The 25687-nt window shown below is 42.9% G+C and overlaps 1 protein-coding gene across 3 annotated transcripts in view; it reads left to right on the top strand.

Moving 5' to 3' along the window:
- The first annotated feature begins 12124 nt into the window (after positions 1-12124).
- LOC144741727 (myosin-IIIb-like) overlaps positions 12125-25687 on the top strand; it is a 44341-nt gene continuing 30778 nt past the window's right edge. For all 3 annotated transcript variants that reach the window (XM_078624234.1, XM_078624241.1, XM_078624247.1), the window contains exons 1-5: positions 12125-12735; positions 17465-17530; positions 20312-20442; positions 22325-22427; positions 23716-23818. In XM_078624234.1, the coding sequence (XP_078480360.1) occupies positions 12634-12735; positions 17465-17530; positions 20312-20442; positions 22325-22427; positions 23716-23818 (505 nt within the window). In that variant the 5' untranslated portion in view covers positions 12125-12633. The remainder of the gene's footprint in view (positions 12736-17464; positions 17531-20311; positions 20443-22324; positions 22428-23715; positions 23819-25687) is intronic.

Below are 25687 nucleotides of genomic sequence, written 5' to 3'. Positions count from 1 at the left end.
GGCGGGAGTTGGGAGCCTTTGTAAGGGGGAGGGGAAGGGTTTTGGAGAGGTGGCGTGAAGAGCTGTGGTGCTGGTTATGTGTGTGTGGTAGAGGGGGGGGGAGTTGGGATTGGAGAGGGAGGAAAAAAAAACAAGTCAGTTTGGTAAACTGGATCTCCATTGGGTGGCAATGCATCACCTGATGTCTGGCCCCTGACCAATGGACCCGATGGTGTTGTTGGCCACCTGCCGAGGACAAACCACCGGCACCACCCACCCTCGTTTTTATGTTTTTTTGACTCGTCGCATGACGATGGGATGACGACACGTGCATGCAGTGACAGCCCTGACGGGTGGGCTTCATTAAACAAGAGAGAGAGATAGAGCAATGCACATGCACACATTGTGAGCACGCACAACATTGTTCCACGTCACGATAGGTTTCATGTGATGACCGATCGCATGTCACATGGGTGGCCAGCTATAGAGCTGTGTTGACCTTAACCGGTGCTGACACACAATGATGTGCATCGGCACACAAACACCATCGCACCATAAGTCATTGCACATGCAGCTTCTGTATAGGTAGAAAATCACTCCCAACAGAGAGTAGGACATTTTTACCACATTCGGGGTTTGTGTCACAAGGTGGAAGGGTGGCGCAGTGATTAGCGATGTGTCCTCTGTACCCAGCGAGCTGAGTTTGATTCCTACCCAATGGTTAACATCAGTAACAAGTCCTATCTGAACTGGTCCTGGGCCCCCGCTTTATAAATGTGCCCTATACAGCGTGGTGATGAAGTATGGCCAATGAATCTCCAATACTGACACAATTTGTGGAGTCCTTCATCATTGAATTGACAAAGGCCTATAAATTATTATTTGAGTTTGTGACACAAACTGTTTTGTGCAAAATCCACATTCCAGACATTTGCTTAGCACGTTATATTTCCTCGGCATTTATACCGTCTCATTAGGGTCTGAAGGTTCACTACTGTATTAGGTGATACGTTTGGCTTAAAAGAAAACAATTGCATAAAATGCTTAGCGGTCACAACCACGAGATAAAAAAATAGAGCACATCACGAGAAACATTCATGAGCCACACTCTTCCCCACGTCATTGCCAGACCGGCAAATTCTTCACAGTGACAGTCATCGCTGCAGTGTCTTTTGACCAATGAAACACACAAAAACCCCGCGACCTTATTATGGTTATTTATAACAGTTCTGCCTTGCACATTCAGACTGTCATGTTGCCATGGTGATGGAATCTCCCTGATGTTCTCTGCACAAAAAAATGTGCTTGTGCATTGCCATCCGGGGTGACACGTCCGAACCGTGCTACACATTTCGCAACAGACACATATAATGGCACATCTGTAGCGGGACGAGATAACAAACAACTTCACCACAAATCCAGGCTGTGTGGGTTTTTTAAAATTATTTTTCTTCCCGTGCCACCACCTTCAACACACAGGCATCGCCACCCTGTCAGCCTGATGAATTCTACCACCATCCTCGCTCAGAAAGAAACGTCTCCCTCGATGTGACCCTTCACTCAATACAAACATCTCGTATTGAACATCGCGTCCAAACATCTGCCCTACATTAGCGGCAGGAGCATTCAATCTCGATCTCCCATGGTTTTGTCAACTCCAATTCCACACGCGCCACAAGCAAGGGGCGGGTGTGGGTTTACATTTTTGACATTCGTCAGCTACGTGCAATGCGAAAATAATTTAAGTGTGCGTGAAGATGAGTCATCAACTTTTAAGAGATGGCTCATTAATTAGGAGTAGGAGGCAGTGTGAAGAGTGTTTTTTTGAGACACTGTAGTCCATCCGGTTCATGGCTCCCAATTTTTGTGAAGGTTTATTTTGTTTCATGCAGCTTGTACAGGTGACATCACATAATGGAGCATGACGGCACCTGTATTGTTGACGAAATTCCAATTCACATTGCTACACTGTGGTGTGATACCAGATAGGAAGAGACGGCTCCCTTACTCTACATCAAGTGCATTCATGAACCACCACCGAATTACTAGGACACATCAGACAGTGACATATATTCTCAATGACCACGCTGGGATTGCGACACCCTGTACTGTATTTTTCTGGGCTTGCACAATACTGCTCATGTTCTGCATCCTAAATGTTTATCATCTTAACGACTGGTTATAGGAGCAACATTTGGCTGTAATAATCCCCCCATGGCTAGCATCTTAAAATATAACAGGCACTATATAAGCAAAATGCCACTTGGGAATTTTATTTGTGCGCGGCCACGGGTACAGAATGTCGCAGGATGGTATCACGAGAAGTATTTTGTAGGTAAATGTTGCCCGTACGACCAGGAGTCTAGATTGTAATTGTTATGCCATTATTTAATCTTACAATTATTATTTTGTGAAGTCATACTATAAATAACTCAACATGGTGATACCGAAATGGTGGCCACGATTGGTGAAGATACCTGAAAAGAAAATAGAATTCCCCCCCCACCCAAAACGTTCTTATAGGCTGATTAGAATACTGCATGTCCATGTTTTGCGGATTTTTGTCATGTTTTTCTACTATAATCATCACCAGTCAGTCTATCAACTGCTGGATGAAAGCTTCCTCGTGCTCTCATCATCTCTCAAAGTTCCATGATGACACAATCCTTCTCACTCCTGCACATGAGCTGATCTTATTGCTCCATCTCCACAGTGGTCATTCTCTCGGTCGTGTTCTCTGTTTTGTGTTTTTATCATGATCGACCACGGTTAATCTACTCATGATCCTGCACTGTAACAATCTTTCTCACTCGTGCACATGAGCTGAATTCATCACTCTATCTTCTTCTTCGTCAGTGAATGTCCTCTCAGATGCATCCCGTTCCCCGGCTGCTACTCTGTCAGGGTTTTCTTTCTACTGTATTTTAGAATTAATAATAGACTCACAGGCATATATGTATACGTTGTTAATATCTTTTACTTCCTGCACACTTAATTCACCAACTTTATATAATAAATTCCGCGCGATAGATGTTTATTTTCTTTAATTGGGAAGTTTAGCTGTCACATGTGCCACACCACGTGGATAACCAATGTTGCCGATAATGATCCACTACCCTTGGGCTTTAAAAACAAATAATGATTTAGAGTTACAGTTTAATATAAGAATTAGTTTATTTTACCTTTTAACTTAATTTGAATGCACTCACACGTTAGCTCTGTCCCTCTGTATCGGGTGGTCGGGGCAGGCGGCTGCGGCACGATAACTGTCCTAAAGACGAACTAATATGAGTACAACTTGAGTATAAAGTTGTATTGCCATTTGGAACTTTACCTATAGAATACTGGCCACATTGATCAAAGGGGTTTATTTAAATGTAGAGACCGAAACTAGCACTACAAGTACTAACTTTTCCCACTTGTTTTCAGGTTGTAGAACTGCTTTTTGTGTTTAGTTTGTTGTCCTTCACCCGTACCTCCGATTAGCACTTTGGCTACGTACCGTACGAAAGAAGTTCTACATGTACGTGCCACGTGTTGTTCGGCATGACTTCCGCCATTTTGCTCCACTTGGTGTAAAACGTTAGACATCACGCCGAACAACATGCGGCACCACTCTAAAACACATTGGAGAACTAAAACATTTGTTTTTCATGTAGATACAATACACGTGCTGAATATCATATTAATTTGTTTTGGCCAGTTTCATCACTGCAAATAACTTTTTGGGGAAAAAATGCTTCAGTCGTATCCAATTTTATGTGTTGCCTGGAATTTGACATGCCTTCCCTGAAACTCCCCTGTCTGCGTGATTAACAAAGATGTTGCAGAGTATGGTGCGACACAACGATTTGGTGATGCAAACCAGATGTGCATCACACTTGACATTAGGCTTTGTTTGATTTACTGTACAGGAATGTGTGGGACGTAGCCATCATCTAAACATGACTATTTTCTGGGGGAAATACTCTTGGGATGCTTAAATGTACTGTACTGTGTTCCTTTAGCTAAATTCAAAAGCTCAGCGATGAAAACGAGTCAATGTAGGACGCCTCTCAACATTATGGGATCTACAAATGGTAAACAACGATGATAATTTTCAGCCATTTTTTCTCAACTGCTGGATGAAAGCATCCCCCATGCCATGTTCGTCACGCAGATTGTTTGAACATACTTCACCGTGCTGGTCATTGTGCGGGCTATGTTATTGACAGGTGCCCAAACTAAAGCCAGACATTACTCGCCACAGATGTTAGGCTGTGGCCAGGAATCGAACTCAGGTTTTCTAATCGACTGTGCCACCACCCCACCCATTGTTGGATTACCGTACTCTTATAAAACAACAACAATAACCACCACCAGCCATCTCTCATACATCGATAAATCACCACAATCCTATACATTGCTTTACCAGTTGAGAGTCCAATGAGGTATTACATTGCGCAAGGCAGACTTATTAATCATAATCACGCAGGAATTCTACTGTTTAAACAAACACGAACAGCTCGATTCTTGAAACGTGTCTGTCTTTGTGGGCAAGCACAGACGACGGTTGTGTGTACCCGAACACCGAAGATGGAATTTGATTTGAAGTGGACTTGTGTCTTTGGAGTGTGTGCATGTGGTCAGTTCACTTTTGGCATCTCACTAAGAGCGTCGTTTATGTAACTCCTCAGCATCATCAAGCAGCATTCAAACAAATGCATACCTGTCAACCCCTTATCGGTGCCCTACCTTATTACAGACCCATTCAGCCCTTATTGGTCACCCTGTGCCCTTATAAATATCAACGTTCATCCTATAAAGTCCCATCACAAGAGAGAAACACAAACAAATAGACCAACACATTTTTTTACCCGCATTAAAACGGCTGTACGCCGTATGGACCTAAAAACTCAATTTCCCCTGTATAAGAATACGGGGTAAACCGTATGGATTGACAGATATACAAATGCAGACAGATTGTTTTATTTCACAAAATAGAGCAGCAATTATACCAGTAGAGTACGTTACTGAACTTTTAAGATAACTTTATATTGCCTGTTTATATAGTCGAGGCTGACCCATAAGCCACAATTATATAACTTGGCAGACAGTAGGTGTATAGTGACGCTCATGGTGAAAATATGTGGACTGGTGGCTATTTGAATGCCACTCAGCATGAGCAGTCCATTCCACCATGAGTGATATTGTACCGCCGCCTTGTGGAAAATCTTAGAATTTGCATTTTTTTACATTTGTCGACACTGCATTGCCAGTGGTACACAATGACGCGTAATAAAAAAAAACTAAACGCATTCGTTAATAACAGCGGCTTAAGTGGAAATATTTATGTAATTGGCGAGCGACGATTTGGGCAATGGACATTTTTTTAAATAGCACGTAACATTTCTCCATAGCACAATACATTGCATGTAATATTAAAAAGGGTAATTGCCTGAAACGTCGCCTATTATATTTTTCCTTTTAAAGGCAGCGTTATTGACAAACGTGTTGAATGTTGTGTTATTTGTTCTAAAGTTAGTGGTAATGCAGGTGCCTCTAAACTTGGAATAATCCTGCATCTCGTCCACAACTAACACACCGTTAATGTTTGTTGCCGCTCTCAATGCTGTTTATGGTTACGTTGCTTGGAAAAGTTGAGTGTATAAACGCTTACAACAGTTTGTTTATACCTCGTCGAGTTAATGTTGTAATTTGCTTCGTGTGACTTTATAAAATGTGTTCTACTTTAATGAAAGCTGCATGAGTTTGTTTTGAAATGTAAGCTAAACTTTGTTGTGCGGTTAGCTTTTCTCTGTTTATATTTTAGTGTTTGTTCGAGCTTACGTTACAACGGTTGTCAGTACACTGCGCTACGGATCCGGCGACCTGAGTTTGATTCACAACCATGGTTAGTTAATATCAGTGGCGAGCAATATCTACACCAGTACTCTTCACCAGCCCGCACTAACCAGCATGGTTTTGCACAAAACATTGTGACCAGCATAGTTTGTGGATTTTTAACAAAGGTCCGTAAATTAAACTGAATTAGTCGTCACTTATTTATATGGGCCACCCTTTAAAAAAGGCATTGGAAGCCTCAATGGTTTCTCACCTCGTAAAATCAACTCCTTCTATCCATCAAGCAATGTCCCATTCAATCCCATTCATTGACTTATCACACAGCATGCTCAGTTTTAACGCAAAACACCCAGCAATACGTGGGAGAGGGGGGGGAGGCAGAAGAAATTTCGAAAGGAATTGGGGATGGGGAGCGGGGAAAGAGGCAGACAAAGTTATGAGAGGGGAAATGGCGTGGTGCGTTGCCTTTCAAGACTAATATGCTACCAAACAAATTGGTGGCTTTATGGTTCACATTACAACACGTGCAACCCTTGACAAGGGCTCGAGTGTGCACCACGTACTGTGCACAGGTGTGAGCAATTATATGAGAACTTTGGAACTCAGTGTTATGTGTAATTCATTGCGGAACCGCTCTATGGGGTGGAGCAGTTGCACGGTGGTTAGCGCGCTGTGCTTTGAACCTGGTGACCTGAGTTCAATTCCCAACTAAAGCTAAGATCAGTGGCCAGTGATATCGGAACGGGTTTTGTCCTCCTGCCCCACCCTTATCAACCGGCACAATGATTAGAGTGGTGAAGTATGGTCAAATCACCCCAACGGTATGAGAAGTGTGGGGAGAACTTCATCCAGCAGTGAATTATCAAAGAGGGCTGTACATATATATGGTACAACATTTCGATGAAGTTATATATTTTAGGGTCAAAATTCGATATTCTTGTTTTATCCCATTTGTACTGTCGCGTTTGTATTTTTTGTTTAATTTGTGCAGTTTTTTTCGCTGGGTGGTATTATGTTAACAGACTAAGTGTATCGTAATTATGAGAATCTAAATGCAGTGTTTGTCATCATTAGGCATGTTCTATCCACTGCTGTATTAAGGCTTCTCCATAGTGCTGCAACGACACAATATCCATCTCGTTCCTGAAAATGAGTTGATTCCGCTTCTTTCCCTCCGTGATCGTGTAACTGTCGGGTGTGCTCCCTACTTGCATGTATGTGGAACTTCTTTCATCGTTACATACATAATAAATACGCGTGTATATACACTGTGACGATGCTATCGTACATTTACTTTGTACATTTTCCAAAGAGTTCCAACATAGTTTCACGTGGAGAAGAGTTTAGCATCGTCACAGGCAATGAATAATGAATGTATAGCTGCGATGTGGAAACAAAGCGTTAAAGGCCTTAGTTAAAAACGCGTAAAACACTGAGTTCACTGAGGCTGAAAAAAAAATGCTTCAGAAAAGATTATTTGTGAAGACAATGCCGATTACTTTCTTTGACCCAGAAGGACTGGTGCATCGTTTGAATTTGTTTCAAAGGGTCCGATTGCGAACCAGAAATGAAAAAACAAACTTTTGCCCTGCCTACAACATCCATTTCGAAAACAGGAATCCAAATCATGAGTCTTGCAGTACAATGTACCGACACACATTCACATTGCCCTGCTGTGTGCTGGATCGTAGCCAGTGTGAGTCCAGCCTTTGACCACTGCACCCAACATTTCCCCTTCTGGCACATGTGGTTTCTTTATCTTCCAGAAAGTAAAAGAATACTCATAAAGGACATAGGTTTGATAACATTCTGACAATTGTCTTAAGCAAGGAAAATTACAGAGGATAATCAAAGAGAACTTCCAGAGACGTATTAAGAAGATACAGTAGAATGATAAATAGTGTCTTCATGCAGAACGAGAAAGACTATTTTAAATTAAAGGGCAAACGATAGTTGGTAAGTGTAAGAGGGTCATGACATAAGGATCAGAGATTGTAGAGGCGACCAACTGTTTATGTGGTCACAGTTGCTGAGCTAGCACCACTGAGATTTTTCGATTTGAATGCAGACAGCCGCCCATGATTGAAATGGGTTCTCATGTTGTCATTAATTGATGGTTTCAGCTCAGTCACTGATTATTGCCAAAAAAAACACCATTAAATTTGGGTTTGCGCTTAATGAAGCAATACATTCCAGCTCAGAGAATTAGAAATGTTGTTTTGACAGTTATACAACCAACGTGTCTCCCTGACGCAGGGCTGGTGGGAAAGTGCTGCCCCCTAGCGTGTCGCCCTCGTGTTGTAACGCAGTGCCACCAAATAATGTGAAGAGTCCTCTTTGGTTCTTTCGGTAAAGTCACGTAGTTAGAAATTAAATCAAACAAATCACGACGTTTCGATCGCAACACAAGCAAGTGGTCGTGATCACGCCTGATGACGACCGCTTGTGCTGCGATCGAAACGTCGTGATTTGTTTAATTTTATTTCTAATTACGTGACTTTACCGAAAGAACCAAAGAGTATGGATTCCTGCAGTTACGAAAGCTTCAAATCAAGAATGTGATGAGTGTCGGTGATAGATAACTTGCCATTTCAAAAGAAGTTCTCTGATATCTAGTTCCAATGACCGTTCTCTAACACGAAGTGATTCGCTGCTCTGTAACAGTTCTAAATTGATTCGTTGTTTCTTGACATGACGCTGATAACACCATTGGAATGAGATTGGGGGGAAAGACATTTTTTTTTTAAACAAATCAGTCTTGTAACTTCTTTCTACAGAATCTAGTATATTATGTAATGTCAAAATGTTCTCTGTAGAATATGTATTAATATTCTATATTTTCACAGTGTTGATCCATGCAGGTACAAATATACTTATTAACAGTCTACCCACGTGATAAAAACATTTGATGACAGCAAGGGGAGGCCTTTGTCCAGCAGTGGATAGATCACGGGTGCTGCCGATCAATCATTCATATTATTTGCATAGGAAAGCCAAAGGGAATACAGTATCGAGGGTCCGTCTGACATTGAGATGTTCGGCGAATTCGATGAATGAGTCTTTGGCTTTAAATGTGAGGAAACCTGTAGCAAAACCCATCCCACATTGGAAAATAGGGTGACCCTCGACACTGCTACCTCGTGGTGGTGGGCTACCCATCCGTATGTATGGTGAACTTATTTCGCACCGTACGTAGCCAACCGCGCTAATCGGTGTTGCGGGGAAGGACAACACAACACCCGAGAACGAATCAGGCTCAACCATGCTTACATTTCAAGAGTCGACAATTTCGTGTGACTTGGTCGAGAGCAAATTCAAAATACAAATTGAATTCAAGTAAAGTCAAAGGCCATACCTTCTAATCGGCCGTGTGTTTTTTTTTAACTTCTGGGCTCTTTGCCCAGGGGCGAATCGTACATACACACATCATTCCACGTGCAGCGTGCAAGCTGGTATCTCTGAGCCACGAACGGCTCCAATAAATGAGGGTGTATGCGTGCAACCCAATGCACAACTTGGGGCTTACGTAACCTCTACATCATGCGCGTGCCTGGCGAGTATGTGATGACGCACACCGCGTCCAAACCACCCCACACACGCACGCATCACATACGCAGACATTGCACCCCACGTGGCAGGCAAATCCTCCGCTCTGATCCGTACAGCACACCGATGATGCTGATGCTGCTGCTGCTTGCAGCTTGCCGCGTGGCGATCTTCAGCAACAATACAAGCCGTTGTTTGATCATCCCCCCCACCCCACACTCCCTCCTCTCTTTCTTCTGTTGTTATACCTGAGTAAATTGCAGCAGCGTCTGAGCACATTTAGACGAACGCTTGAAGATAAATTGGGATTTTGTTTTGTGTCCGTGAGACATTTCACGGAGTATAGTAATTCACCGGCGCGCATGGATTGATGGCACTTGTGTGTTAGTGATAGTCCTGCTGCAACAGAGTTAATTACAGGTCGGTGGATTAGGTACAGTATATTTATATCGGTTGTTTGTGCATGTGTATCCGAACGCTCTCAACCAAGTAAGCTGAAATGTGCCGGATTTAGTTTGACTGTCGGAAGCTAAGCAGGGATTTGTGCTTTTAAGGGAGACGTCCATGCATAATAGGTGTTATGGGCTGCCGAGCTATGCGATGGGGCAGCAGAGGGCAGTAGAGCATAATCCACAGTTGTACTGGACTTGTATTGCACCCCCCCACGCCAATGCTTAAGGGGCCATCCATAAATGACGTCACGCGATTTTGGACGATTTTTGACCCCCCCTCGTCACACGGCGTTACAAAAAGTCAGACCCCACCCTCAAATATGACGTCACAAAGCTCTGCCCCACCCCCCCCCCCCAAAAAAAATAAAACATGCTTCAAATCGCTTTAAACTATTGTCATTGTAGTGCGTATCTAATATGGTGCTGAACTCCGATGTTGTAGGAGAAAACATTTATCAAAAGTCTATTTAATTAAGTAGAACGTGTTGTCTATATTGTATTTATTTAAAGTTGCGCAATCTTATGTGACGTCACATTTCTCAACCCCCCCCTCGTCACACATCGTCACAAATGTCTGACCCCCCCCCCCCCAGGTGCGTGACGTCATTTATGGGCGACCCCCAACGCTTTCGGCAATTACCCGAACTACCATACCCATCGTAGGTGAATTGTGGTCAAATTAAGATCGCGCGCGTAAAGCCGACATTTAGATGATCATTGACAAAGGGCTCAACATATTCTATGGCCTTGAGAGGCTAACCCCCTTCTCCTGATGACGCACGCTTATGCTGCGATCGAAACGTCGTGATATTTGTATTCACTTTATTTTATTCTTTGTCTATTTACGTGACTTTACCGAAAGAATCATAGAATATGAATTCCTGCAGTCACGAAAGTTTTAAGTCAAATTTTAGGGCTCAACATGTCATATATATTTTCAATTATCAATCTAATACAGTCACACAGTGCCAATTCTGGTATCTTGTATATGACGGAGTGTAAGTCTTTTACATTGCATAGTGTAGCACCAGCAGCATTCTTTTGATAATACGTGCATTATAAGGGTTTGAACGTATAGTCAAATCCGTTTTGTTATTTCTAGATTGGAAGCTTTCGTGACTGCAAGGATTCATATTCTTAGTTTTTTTCGGTAAAGTCACAAAAGGAGCCTGTGGGCTATTGATTGTTCTAATTGTAATTGCTTATGTAGACGAACATTGAGCAAATGCCACGGCATTTGAGTCACTTTAAACACAATTGCACAACCCCCACAACATCCCCTCTTCTCATCCCCCACACAAACACCGCCCTCTTGTTTGCAATGCAAAAACTCACAAAACTCCTTACACACAACAAAACGTCAGCTGTGTGTGTGTGAGTGTCTACATTCTACGTAAAGTGTTTACAAGCCGGAACTGTGTACTGCATTAGGGCCAAGCTGTGGCTCAGCGGTTTGCGAAACGGGTAATGAACCCATCGAACCTGAGTTCGATTACCTGCCACGGCTAACGGCGTCCGCAACTTCACCGACCCCCGTATTGACCAGCACGGCGAAGGGGCCGTCCATAAATGACGTCACGCACCTAGGGGGGAAGGGGGGGGTCAGATATTTGTGACGATGTGTGACGAGGGGGGGGGGGGGGATTTGAGAAATGTGACGTCACATCATAATGCGCAACTTTAAATAAATGTAGACAACAGGTTCTACTTAATGAAATAGACTTTAAATAAATGTTTTCTCCTACAACCTCAGAGTTCAGCGATTTAAAGCATGTTTTTTTTTTGGGGGGGGGGGGGGGGCAGAACTTTGTGACGTCATATTTGAGGGGGGGTCTGACTTTTTGTGACACCGTGTAACGAGGGGGGGGGGGGTAAAAAATCGTCAAAAATCACGTGACGTCATTTATGGACGGCCCCAAAGTATGGCCAAACAACTGCCATGACCGACGCAGCCTGCGTGGGGAAGACTTTCATCCAGGAGTAGGGCTGTAAGTTAACATCAATTTAAAGCTTTCGGTAAAGTCACGTAGAAGGGAAGTAATAAAATAATAAAAATATGATGTTTTATTTTTATTATTTTATTATTTTATTACTTCCCTTCTACGCGACTTTACCGAAAGAACCAAGAAGAAGTTAACATCAATTATAAATAAGCCATTCAATTCAATATGGAGCTGTCCGCTGCTGTGCTCCGGAAAAAACAAAACTTCTCCCTCCAGTCTCCCCAACGCCCTAGAGTGGGCGGTCCGGGTGGTTAGGGAGAGGGGGGTGGGCTCTGGAAACGACTCCGTGATAAATGAAGCCTCGATAACAATGGAATTGTACATCATCGCACGTTGTATTTGTCGAACTGGTCCTCCAAGCTCCTATCTATCCCCCTCCCACAAAAAAACAAGACCAACCCTTCCCCCCACGCCGACATCCACCCACCCACCCATGCCCCCCGTAAACATTTTGTCATTCATGCTTTCCACCCACTTGGCCATAAAATCCGTCTGACTCTCACCGAAACCAGTCAGAATGAGGAAACGCGAAAGCTCGTAATACAACCAACCAACCATCACAAAGCTCCCGCGACAATAAAGTTCGTCGCACCGAACTCCCCCCAAACCATCCCATCCCCCAGCACCCCTCCGCCTTGTGTCACTTGCTACAAGCCCTGCAGCAAATGCGTGAGCGGCTCATAAAGGCGCGCAGCTGAGAGCAACCGGGGTCAAGCAAACGCCGGCGTTCCCGCAACACGAAACGCGGTGGTGTCGTTTCTCCGTGGCCGAGATTTGAACAGTTGAGGTTGGAGATTCGGAGGGGGCCGATGGCTGCGTCCAAGACCGACGATCTGGCCACTTTGGCAGTTTTGGACGAGACGACGCTGTTGGAAGTGCTGAGAAGCCGATATGCCGACGACCACATATACGTGAGTTAAATGAATGCAAATGTGTTTTGGGTGGGGGGGGCTTGCACGCACGCTCTGGCATACTGCGGTCTTACGTAAGTAAAGTGATATACTTTTGGCAATTGCATAATAATGGCTTGAACTTCGGTCTGCTATTGAGAGACTTGATCGCATCTTTTCGCCAAAGCTGCGTTAGGTTGTCTAACCGATGTTGCTTATTTCACGTACGTACATGTCGAGCACATATGGTGGCACGTGTGTGTGTGTGTACTCAGTGTGTGTGTGTGTGCTGTGTCACGTGTGTGTGTGTGTTTTATTGTTGAATTGGATGTTCCAGTGGTGGTTTGTACGTACGCCATGTGTCGCGAGAGATGCGTCGTGCAGTGTGTGACTGTGTCGTTCTGTATGCAGTATGTTGTCGGTATAAACACGTATGCCGCATTGAAAAATGTGGGCAAAGAAGTGCGCACGGTAATACAGTGCGTGCTTGGCATTAATGTGCGCTGAGGAACAAGAAGAGGAACACGTGGATCCAGTGAGCGTACACAAAGGCGAGATACATCAAATTTGTAAACTCGGGAGAGGAGGAAAAATGGTTTTGGTAGCACACGTCTCGCTCGCAGGAGTGATGACCGTTTGCTGGATGAAGGCTTATCCCAAAGTCAACATCGATCTTTCGCGGTCTCACCATGTAACACTATGTACCCAGCATCCGCGCATGACTCAACGTCAAAACAACACGCACTCCCATAGCCACGTTGGACATCCTCTCGTGCGCGTTTCCTCCTCTGGCTGTCGTTCCGTCGTTGAGTTTCTAACGACGTGTCTCTGCTCGAGCCCACTTTTTAACGTGCAAGATAATGCATACGTTTCACCTGTGTGTGATCAATAAATCGTAATAATCACGCGTGTCCCCCCTTTTCGGTCTCTCCGTGTAATCCCAAGTGTGCGTCTCTCCACGTTTCTTTGCGCACTTTTCGAGAAGTCTCCCTTTCAAGTGTCTGTGCTTTTAGTTCCATACGTCAGCTGGTAAATAGCGGGTGACGGCGTTTTTGGATAACATAATTTGATAATGTATAGGAACAAACCGATTCGTACAAAGCGGAACGTTTAAAAAAAATGGTAAGTATGTAAACCAATATAGAGTACACTGTGTTCATGCTTTTGGACATTGCTTGCACTCGTATGTAGAATTTTTTTTTTACAAAATAGACGAGGTCCCATGACTGACCAAAATAGTCCAATTGTGTAACTTTTCTAAGACTTTATAACACGTGACATTATCTCATTCTCACTGAATGTCGAGAAGGTCTTACACATTTGTCCTACCCTGTTGAAGATTCCTGTGGATTCAAGGGCACACAATTGCACATTTTCAGCAACTGAAGACGTTTTTGTTGTTGTTGCAAAATGCACAAAGGCTGCGTGCTTATTACACTTTTTTTGCGTTATTTGAAACCACAATTGTTATCAGTGACATGCCCTTTGCATTGTTATATTACAAAAATACGTTTGATTACCCAGGAAAGCCTCACTGAGTCTCATTGAGTCTATTTTTTCAGGAAGGTCCTGCAAAGTTTTGCGTTCGGGGACGATTATTGCTTTGTATAATCCCAATTTAGTAATTTGTCATATTTGCCAAATTTGCACGCTGACGTCGGCACACATTGGCTTACTCTTGTGAATTACACCATAGGATGTTTAATGTCCATTTCAAGTAGCACCCGCAGTAATAACCAGGGATGGCCGCTGAATTCAAACCGTGAATCTCTGTAAGAATCAGCGAATGCACTACCACATTACATTTAAAGTACACATCCTTTGAAACTTTAGCAAAATATGTACCAACTTTCAGTACATAAAGACAAATGCACCTACAATTGATAATTATTCTCATACGATTCTTAATGTAGTTTGTGAAATTTAAACAAAAATGTTCCACGGACATTGTGAAATAGCTTTTACAACGATGTTTTCATAAACACTGATCCGGTTTTGTGTAATTTTTAAACTTTTAAACAATCCGCAAAATACATTGTGCTGGTGCGTGAGTTACATCCTGATTTGTCTGGTCTGAAAAGCTGAAGGATCCATCCTCTAGGGTTAGTGCTTCGGACACCTTTGGGGTCACTTTCTCGACTTTATCTAATGTTTTGCACTGAAATGTTTACTTTGGCCCCGTATAGATAACATTTTGGTTATCTTCGTACCCTTCATTTAGTTCGTGTTCTACTTGGTTCACTTGATATTAAAACGTGATTCACAATGTTCATCGTTCTGAGATGCAATCTGCATGAATGACGTTATATAAATTAAATGTTTGTTATTATTCACGTCTATTTGTAAGAATACTCGCTGAACATTGCCAACATTGCATCTTGTAAATGTTTACGCATGGAATATGAAGAACCTGGGGAAGAATAATTTTCTTATACCAGGGTTGGTCAAACTTACATACCCTACCAACCGCATGGCAACATCTGTACGTGATCAAGAGGCAAAAGACACTTTGCAGATCATGTGGGGAGGTCAGGTGGGGAAAGGTCATGCGGCCAATTCGCTGGCGCTGTTTGGCTGCGGAGTTTTGAGTTTGTTAATATGTGGGAGCCCCCAGGGAGTACTGGATTATGACTTTAACTGCCTGGGAGATGCATGAAGCTTCCACGCCTCAAACAAGGTGCAACAAATGGGCACAGAGCACATAGCCTTTGGGCATATGCAAAAAATCAGCAGCAGTTCCTGAAGGAAGTGAATTGTGGTCTTCTATCGGTTACCATCAATGTAAATGGGTAATGTGACCAATTGACATCAGCAGTGATAGACAATTGTGGACTGGTTTCATCCCAAAAAATTATTGACATTTACAGATTTGATTATTGTTGGTCTCAGCCAAGATAATGGGCCCACGGTGTCGATGTGGAAATTCCATATACATGGTTCCCAAAGACAGACTTTGCAACAGCGAGCGTTGGTGACTATGCTGTCCTGATTAATCCTAAATAAGGACAAATAAACAGTCCAAAGTTGCCCATATTTTCAAGAGTGTGTCTACGAATATTTGCATATCGATTCCAAGTTTGTATTGCGTCGCTCTCTCATGTGACTACACGTTATAAACATTACGCAACGCAATGCCCTGAGACTATTTTGCAGAAATGGCACCGTAGTGGGACAGTTTCACAGGTGTGTTGCAATAAATGTACGATAAGATAGCAACGAGTGCAGGGAAGTAACGTTGTTGCATGGGGCTACAACGTTAGGCTCGCGCCACCCATGATTAAGCGTTTATATTCATTTATATGCCTTCAATCGCGAGCTGTCTTGCGACTAGTTTATTGACATCCTGTTACCAAACCGTCTGCACTCTGTGTTCTCCAGCATTGCTGATATAACGTTTCGAAGCCGATCAAATTTGAGTGGTTGTTGGGATGCCCTGTGAGAGGAGCCAACATGTACCTGGCTGGTTTAAAAAAAAACCGATGTTCATTACTGAAGAATAACAGACCAATGTGCCTAAGAGGGGAAATATGGCGCTTGTGGATATTAGCTGTTATGACATACGGATCAGAAACGTGGACATTAATAAAGGAAATGGAACAAAGGCTGAAGGAGTGGCAACTAGAAGCATGGAGATGCACCGCATGCTTGGAATTTCATTGCGAGACAGAAAGGGGAACGCGTGGATTGGAGAATAACCACAAGTTAGAGCCCTCCGTTGTTGGCCGTTGATATCAAATGAACAAATGATTTGGTGAGAAAATGAAGTGAGGCTTGGGCAGGATGCATCACGAAGTGACAATGGCTGATGATTGAGACGAACGACGGTTTCAGTTTCGGTTCCGTTTCATTTATTTGGTATAGCCCTGTGAGCCATTCGGCTCTTGAATCGGGTGCAACCGCAAGAAACAAAAAACATGAACAAGAAAACATCTTAAAGTGACGTTGAGCAAACAGAAAAATCCAGTGACAGTGGAAGCAGGGTAGGCGCACTGATGAGAGGTGGACGTGATGATTCAATCGGCTCTCGTACAGGTGCTTCACAAGAGAGATGGTGATGGGTTTTGGGAGGAACTTCATGCCGATCATAACGAGCTGAAAATGTTTTATTCGTCCAAATCAATTGGCATAACACTGGTCAACACACTTTTTCTGGCACAAGGTATTCCAACGGTTTCTAAGGTAATTTTGGGGTGCTGATTCCAAATCTGGCATCAGTTTTTGTCTATCACATCAGGTTTTTGAGATATCAAATATTGAATTTTCAATAAAAACTTCAGAATAAAAATATTAAATAAATGTGGATATCTACATAAAATGATATTATAAACACACTATCCAAAAAATACAGCACCATATTTTAACACTAAAGCAGTCACTGACTCGCAACAACTTGCAATCATAAGTGAGAGTTAATTTCGGGTAAGATCAATGAAAATGGGGTATGCCGATAGCATAAAAATGAGATGTGATAAAGCAAATCTGAGATCAGATTTGGAATCAGCACCCTAAAATTTGTCTAAAACAGCTACAAAAGTCCAGGCCAGAAATTTTTTTTTTGTTGACCAGTGTAATATATCAGATAGCACAATTTCCACGCACCACCCATATTTGTTTAAACTTCAAAAATATTCGCCTGATAATATTCATCTACTTTCCATACTAAAGCAGCATTACTTGAAATTATATGTATACATGCTATTTTGCCACGTACACGTTAGAATACGATTTAAATGTGTTTTTTTATCCACAGACCTACATTGGAGATATACTCATTTCAATCAACCCATTCAAGCAGCTTCCTTTGTATGAGAAAACGGTAAGTGTTTGGTCGCTGTGTGTTTTAAAAGAAATAAATTAAGTAGTTTTTTATATAACGTATAAACATCACATTCCAGAAGTGACCGCACTGGCCAAGTCTTTGAGCTGTTTTGCTTAAGAGCTGCTAAACCGGTTTCGGGGCCACCTCAGCACTGATGTTGATTTTTTTTTTCACCATTTGGCTAAGAATGGTCATTTGTTTAACTTAAATGCCACGGTATCTCAAAGCGCTTTACTAGCAGGCCTGAGCCAATGGTGGAAATTCCACATTCATATGGCAGTAGGCAGTCTATCGATAGGACAGTTTATTAGATACATGACATAAAGGTACAATATATTACAATGGTTAAACATTTAATATCGACGCAATACAAATCCAGAATCATGGATATGTATGTAGAACTTCTTTTGCACCATACATATCCAACCGTGCTATTCGGAGGTATGGGAGGATATATAGTTATATACGATGGGCTGTAATTTTAAATGGTGTGTTATGTCATGACCTCTGAAATCGGTGTGGGTACAATGTAACATTATTTAATGAATGATTAAGGTTGTTACCTTGCTGATACCACACAAAGCGTTTAGTAATGTTTACATTTTTGACCCACCCCTAATGGACATCTGCGAAAAAGAGCTTCATAACACATTGGATTAAATAAAGATTCTCATTCTGATCTGGTGGAAATGGGCAGGACAAGTGCAAACAACAACCGATGAGGGATAGCCTAAAATAACCGTGGAGTGAATATCGAGAGAATGCAATAGATGCACATGAAAACATTTGGAATAGACGGTGAGTTAAAATGAAAGAGTTCAGAGCTCATTATTGGACAGGAACAAAGGAGGACAGGAGGCAATTGAGGAAATTAGGGGAGGCCTTGAAGCAGTGAATCGTTACATGCTGATAAAAATTTCCAGACTGTCCAGCATGGCCAGCTGGGCTGAAAGCCTCTTAAAGTGGGAATGAGGCTCCTATTCATATTCCTAGGTTTTTTCGGTAAAGTCACGTAGGTAAAAACATTAAAATTAATAAAAGTAAAATAAAATAAAAATCACGACGTATCGGAGGCAACACAATCTTCCGCCTTCAGGTGGAACCGTCACAGCCACCACAGCTGTATCAAGTACAGCTGTCGTGGCTGAAGACGGAAGCTTGTGTTGCCTCCGAAACGTCGTGATTTTTATTTTATTTTACTTTTATTAATTTAAATGTTTTTACCTACGTGACTTTACCGAAAAAACCTAAGAATATGAATCTTTGCAGTCACGAAAGCTTCAAATCTAGAATGAGGCTCCTCATAAAAACCGCCGTTCCCCACTAAGCGGCAGTGACGTTACCACGGCGCTTGTGCCAGGCTAGGTACACCTTGAGGCCACGTGAAGTGTCGAAGGCTCGCTGGCAGGAGGGCACGGAACAGATGCAGGTGTTATGGGTTGACTGACCGAGATGCCAACGACTACCGGCAGTGTCACGGGCGCTCCTATGCCTCCTCACCCTGGGCACGAAAAACTGCACAAAAAACTCGTAAAAATAAGTTATTTTACTGGAGTCTACTTGCCCAGCTATGAGAGCTAAAGTGTGCAAATAAATTGTTAATCATAAACATGTGGGTAAACCGATCTATAAATGGCCTGAAGGACTTTAGACTGGTGCAGAGGACTTTTGAACACAACTTGCTTTTTTAAATCTAATCACTTGGCAGTAGCAACACGATTGGGTTAAATAGCTGCGAAAATATAAAAGCGTTATTTTGAAGTCAAATCAGTGTGCTTTTATGGTATAAATGTCCTGCTGATGTAATTGCTGTGTCACCTATACTTGGTATTCCATAAAAAAAATATAATTAGAGCATCCTAGGTAGTAAAATACCACAAAAATATTTCTCCGTTATGCATCTTCATAGCAAAATAAAATGTGTTTTCAGCCCGTTGATATTTTCAACGTGTATATTAAGACACAGCATTTGTTTAAGCCATCGAGCTATGGGCCTGTACCAGACAGGTCCCATCAGAAACATTCAGGCTTGTTAAACAAAAATAGTAATCCAGTAAATGGCTCAAACGCTGTACTGTACTTTGTAACGCATGGGAGGGTCTGTTGTGACTGGTAGTTCTGCAAGTAGTGGTTCAAAGTCTGTTAACGTATCTTGCTTGTAGAATGGGGCATATCGAACCCCATTTGAGTGGCTTGCATCTCCCTCAAGGCTGCAGCAACATGTGACCATTTCTTAACGGGGGTCATAGATTCATTGAGTCAATTTGTATTCTTAAACTCATGGATACACCCATCAATTCACAATATTTGTTCTATTCATGTGTTGTATGCAATGAGTTGACGTAACCCTCTCCAGCCACTGGATGCTGCTACATCCATAATATTGTTAAACAAACTTAATGGATTATTTTCTTGAATTGCGGCCCTGAGTCATGACAGATTAATTTCATCGTTAGGTCATGGGGTCAATTGGTGTACCACCTCTACTTTCTAAGCCGCCAATAGCTACGCAGCATGGATGAGGCATTCGTGGATGGTTTGTACTAATGGATATAAATCATGATTACAGATTCATAAGAGCCACAGGCACATGACTGTACTGCACCTTTGTCAAAAACAAATGTGTGTTTATTTTTTAAAATCGTAATTGCGCTCCAAGTTTTGTCTGCGGTACGCACGCATTGCGGTCTTAAGCCTGGTCTCTTGAAACGCAAGTTTTCGAGCCACACTGTGGCTCCGTGTGTTCCCGTGGCTTTAACGCAGCGGAATGTGTTGCAGATGTCTCAGAGGTACACAAACCAACAGAAGAGCACTCTTGAACCGCACATCTTCGCCATTGCTGATGCGGCGTATCGCTCGATGCTGGGTCGGGCGGCAGCAAAGTCCTGCAATCAGTGCATCGTTATCAGGTAGAGCATTGTCATAAAGCACACATCCTGAAGCTACTGTGCTGTCTGCGACACACGAATATACCAAATCGTGCGTGTTGCTTGCCAATTGTACAAACACTTTGTATGTCATTGCGTCGGGAGTGGTAGTGCAGTGGTTAACGCACTGTGCTACGAACTAGGCGACCAGAGTTCAATTCCAGCTGATGACCAAATGACACTGGTGAATATTTGAACCGGCCCTGGGTCTACCCCTCGGTCCACTTCGCCTTAAATGAGTACCTTGTGTGGTTCAAACTTAATTTGGAGCTTTCGTGACTGCAGGAATTATTCTTTGGTTCTTTCGGTAAAGTCACGTATCAAGATAAAATAATAAATAAAATAAAATAATGTGTTGCAATCGAAACTTCGTATGCTAGTATTTAATTTAATTTATTATTTTATCTTGATACGTGACTTTACCGAAAGAACCAAAGAATACCTTGTGTGGCGTGAAAGCAGCAGCACTGGGGAGACGAAGGTGGCAAGGTCTTGGTGCTGTCCACCCACCCCCTCATGTACCTTGCCAGCCTTCACAGGTGCTTGACTTGGAAATCTGTGAAAAAAAGCTTCAAAGCTTCGATTTAAAGCTTCTTTCGTGACTGGAGGGATTCATCTTCTTGGTTCTTTCGGTAAAGTCACGTAGAAGGGAAGTAATAAAATAATAAAAATAAAACATAATAAAATTTCGATTTAAAGCTTTCGTGACTGCAGGGATTCATCTTCTTGGTTCTTTCGGTAAAGTCACGTAGAAGGGAAGTAATAAAATAATAAAAATAAAACAATAAAATAATTCTCACGACGTTTCGGCCACAACACAAGCAGCCGTCCTCAGGTGAAGACCAGGTCTGTCGGGGAGACAGCGTCTAAGAATTATTTTATTATGTTTTATTTTTATTATTGTATTACTTCCCTTCTACGTGACTTTACCGAAAGAACCAAGAAGAAGCTTCAAAGCTCTTCGGATTTCTCCAGGATAAAGAAAAATCCTGATTCTGCTTTCTTAAAGCATTTTCCCCAACAGTCTATTAAATGCTACATGGGAATGTCTGGCATTGTTTTTTTGAATAATTGCACTTGGAAAACCATTCTTGTGTTACTGCCTTAATCATTTTGATTGGTAATGTACACAATCGATTTTGAGAATTTTAGAAAAGGCAGATTGAGGGGAGAACTCTTTGTTGGTGTATCTTTATCTTGGAATGGATGATATTATTAGTTCCACCTTCAACTGGTATTTCCTTGTTAAGCTTGGAAAGCTGAACATTGTGGACAGAAGCGTGAAGAGGTGTGCTGAGAGACCAAAAGAGGAGCTCCTTCGTTGATTAGAGTACAATTTTTTATTTAAGACCTCCAATTACCGTTAAGAAAAGTAAGTGGGCTTAGGCAGGATACATCGTCGCTAGAATGCATGAAGGCCAGGTGGTGAAGACTAATAACTGAATAGCAGCCAAACACAGGAAACGCACCCAAGGAGACCTCAACCCCAGAGACTGTGATCAATCCGCTAGTGTGGAGGTGTTACGGGGGCTTGTTACATTGCAGGACCGTGATGGGTGGCGGTGACTTGGTGAGGCTTTCGTCCAACAATGGCCATCACCCCATCTAGCAGCATGTCCTACCCAAGCCCGCTTGCTCTTCTGAGAACGGTGGTCGATGTGATGTCTGTAACTTGTGTATGTTCGCTGGCCCTTGTGTTGATAGTGAAAGCTTGAAGGGGGGAGGAGGTACTTAAGTTGATCGATCATGATCCCGGTAAATCAACTTTTGTGCCCCCCCCGTATGGGTGACGTAGCGTTTGGCATTTGGTAGTTGGAGGTGTGGTGACTCGCGTGCCCCGTGCTGTTTCTCGTTTGGTCCGCAGTGGCGAGAGTGGCGCTGGGAAGACTGAGAGCACCAAGCTGCTGCTGAGGCACATCATGGAGCTGTGTCGGGGAAACACGCAGCTGGAGCAGCAAGTGCTGCAGGTGACGGTGGCACCAACGCCGCTCCTCGGCACGCTGTCGCTCAATGATTGTGCAGAGGCGCGCTCGCAAAAAACAAGTTCCGAAAAATCATGCGTTTGCATGGATTGCGTCACGCTTTCCAACGTGTATTTGCCCTCGAGTGTATTTGAATTAGCATTGCATTTAAAATTAGCATCGTGGAAGCTGATGGGTCGCTGACAGGTCGATTCGTTATTTTTACTCTGGTTTGTGTTTTTCAAGTTTTGTGTAACCCTTTGATCAATTTGTCCAGGTTTCAATTGGGTAAGTCCCTGATACGAACACAACTTTTATACATAGGTTTTATCCATGTCCGATCATCTTTACGAGGGTTATATTGCCCACCGTCATATATGTAAAAATAAATGAAAAAAATATTTGTGTATGGGTAGGGTTAGTGAGTAAAGTCGGTCAATGTATTGTCAAAATGTTGAGTCGGTGTCTCTGTGCTAAAATTCGTATTGGGTGGAGCCAATTTCTGGTGCCTTTGAGCGCTATTCTTGTGCTAGTTTCTAGTAAATGGCACATTCCTATAGTGTTGACTAAATTGGCTCAAAGTTCAAAGATAAATCCTCAAACACTTTCCACAGCTCACGTTTGACTTTTATCTTTATTAGAGGGAGCTGACAATATATTTCAAATGTTATCGTGGGTCACCAGTGAAGTTGAGTGAGATCATACGAGTAAAAATAATGGATGTACTTTTTACCGACACAATGAGAAGTGGAGGGGATGGGGTGCTTTTGGAAGACTGAAATTGATCGTGAAAAGTAGCATACCATTGTGTCTAACAAAGGACACTTTTCAAACGGTGCTTATTGCCAGCCATTATGGATGGATTCGAAATAAGTTTATTTTCGTCATAAACCTTACTACTTGGCTGTGTCGGGTGGTGGTGAGTTAACGACACATGTGTGATCTAACCTAAAAAAACCTTTATTATGGATAATATTGGTCGCGAAAGCCGACGTGTTATTGTGTTAGAGTACCGAGAACGATGGTTATAGTGTCGGGAGGCGTTCGTTCAGCAGTGGATAGAAAATGGCGATACACACGTGTGCCAGAAGAAGCGCTGTATCTCACTGCTCTTTGAAACCTTGAGTCATTGCTGAATAGCAGTTAACGAATTCAAACAACCATTAGCATGCTGCCCTGTGGGTGCAAATGAGTTGTGTTAATTCAGCAGCGCTGTGCGTGTGTACGTGAAAAGAAAACGTTTGTAATACCGCAATGTGTATGCTGTGCTCGACCTCGTCTGTCGCTTTTACAGGTCAACCCTTTGCTGGAGGCCTTTGGAAATGCCCAGACCTTGATGAACGATAACAGCAGTCGCTTTGGAAAGTACATTCAGCTGCGATTCCAGAATGGGGCAGGTAAACTGGCGATGGGCGAAATGTCTCGGTTTGATAACAAGACACACACACACATACACACAAAGACGAAGATCCTTAATATAGCCTGAACAGACTGTTGGGGCAAGTGCTGTTAGCGAGTAGCGCCTATGAAGGCCGACATGGCACACGAGGGGGGGTAGGTGGCCAGCACCACACCCGGCCACCTTTGTCTCCCTAGTGGCGATGTTCACGCACTGCAGCGGGTAGTCATTTGAGGCTCAGCCGAACTAGGGGAGGCACCGGACCGGTTTAGATAATCGTCACTGGTGTTGGCCGTGAGCGGGAATCGAACTTGGGTCGCTGGGTTCGGGGTGCAGCGCACTAACCGTTGCACTACCGCTCCCCACTTGGATGACGAGACGCACACACAACAAGTATAACCCGTAAAAACAAAGTTTTTCACTATAAATCCTTCATATGCGTGGCGGCTAGAGTCCTCTCGTCCTCTGGCTTGAGATGTCTGCCACCTATGGGTCAGATTATTGCATGGCAGCACTAAGCAATTGGTAATTAAATATAATATTTTTGTCCTAAAAGTGTAACATTTTGGAAAAAAATTTTCAAGAACATTAATTGTCACGCACAACGAGTCTGTGTGGAAAATGTGTCAGTTCGATTGGATCACGGGAAGTGGGTTAAATAACGACCGAAAGATTTGCACGGTCCTAAGCAAGCAAGCAAGTGAACTTAATATAAAGGATTCAAAAAGATACGCCTATGAGAAAATTGCCAATAACACGACTGGTCTCATCAGATCTCGGCAGCTGAGCAGGATTAACCCTGGAATAGTGCTTTAGTGGGCAACCACCATGCATACAACGGGTGTTGTGGGCTGCTGTGGGGGCTACGTTTTCAGCATAGGGCATTACTGCAAAATCCATTATTGTTGCTGTACTATGCTCCAAAAGTCTATATTCACCACCAAACCGCACTGATCGGTGTGGTGAATTATGGCCAAATAACCCCCTCAACCTGCATGGTGTAAGGAGGCCCTCGTCCAGGAGTGCATTAACAAAGGGGCTGTACACGTACACACATCAATTGGTGGTCATGAGGGTAGTGGTGGAGTCCCAAAGCAAAGGAGCACGGAGAGCTATCTTTGTTGATTTTAGGTCCTGGTTATACATATCGAAGACGCAATTTCCACTTAATTTTTTTGTGTAAAACAGGAAACGCGTGGACTTTTCTCTGGCCGTATTGGCAGACTACCTTTCCGCCAATATCCTACTTAAATCCAGTGCAGTTTAAAATAGCTAAATAAGTCCGATTTAAGTCCAATTTCCTCATACAAATTAAGCGAAACAACGGGAGGGCACAGGAACTCCATCCATCCTCGCAAACAGAGCGGCCCAAACTACGTTTGGGCTTGTTCCAGTTGGACGATGCCGCTGTGGTAGGCGGCAGCTGCTGTGGAACTGGGAAGGTGGTTAACTGCCCCTTCCCACTTGCAATGCGTCCTGCCTCATTGAGCATACAGCTGTCATCACTGAGTGAACAATCCTTGCACATGACACTGTCGCTGTGTCTGCCATCAAGCACAATGGTAAACATGTTTGAGAGGTTTAGTTATTTGTCAGCTGTTTTTTGTGGTTGTCGTAAGATACTTTGGGGTGTAATAAATACCCGTTAATGCGCTTCTGTAAATAAGTCAGAGACGTCGGCAATTTTGATTAAAAAAAACCTTGATGTTCTTGACGTAAGGGAATGTACAATACATCTTACAAATTGCGTAATGGCTTTGACGTAGAAGTCATGCTTGTGGCATGTCCAGTGCCTGTTTGGTGTTTTGATCTTACGATTTGATTTATCGTAAAAATAAGGTCCTGTTGCCTCAGTTACAGTGGTGCA

The sequence above is a fragment of the Lampetra planeri genome, chromosome 3 (assembly GCF_965212315.1).
Source record: "Lampetra planeri chromosome 3, kcLamPlan1.2.h2, whole genome shotgun sequence".
NCBI classification, from domain to species: domain Eukaryota; kingdom Metazoa; phylum Chordata; class Hyperoartia; order Petromyzontiformes; family Petromyzontidae; genus Lampetra; species Lampetra planeri.
The sequence above is the reverse complement of the archived record's forward strand: the minus strand, read 5'-3'. Positions and strand labels throughout refer to the sequence as shown.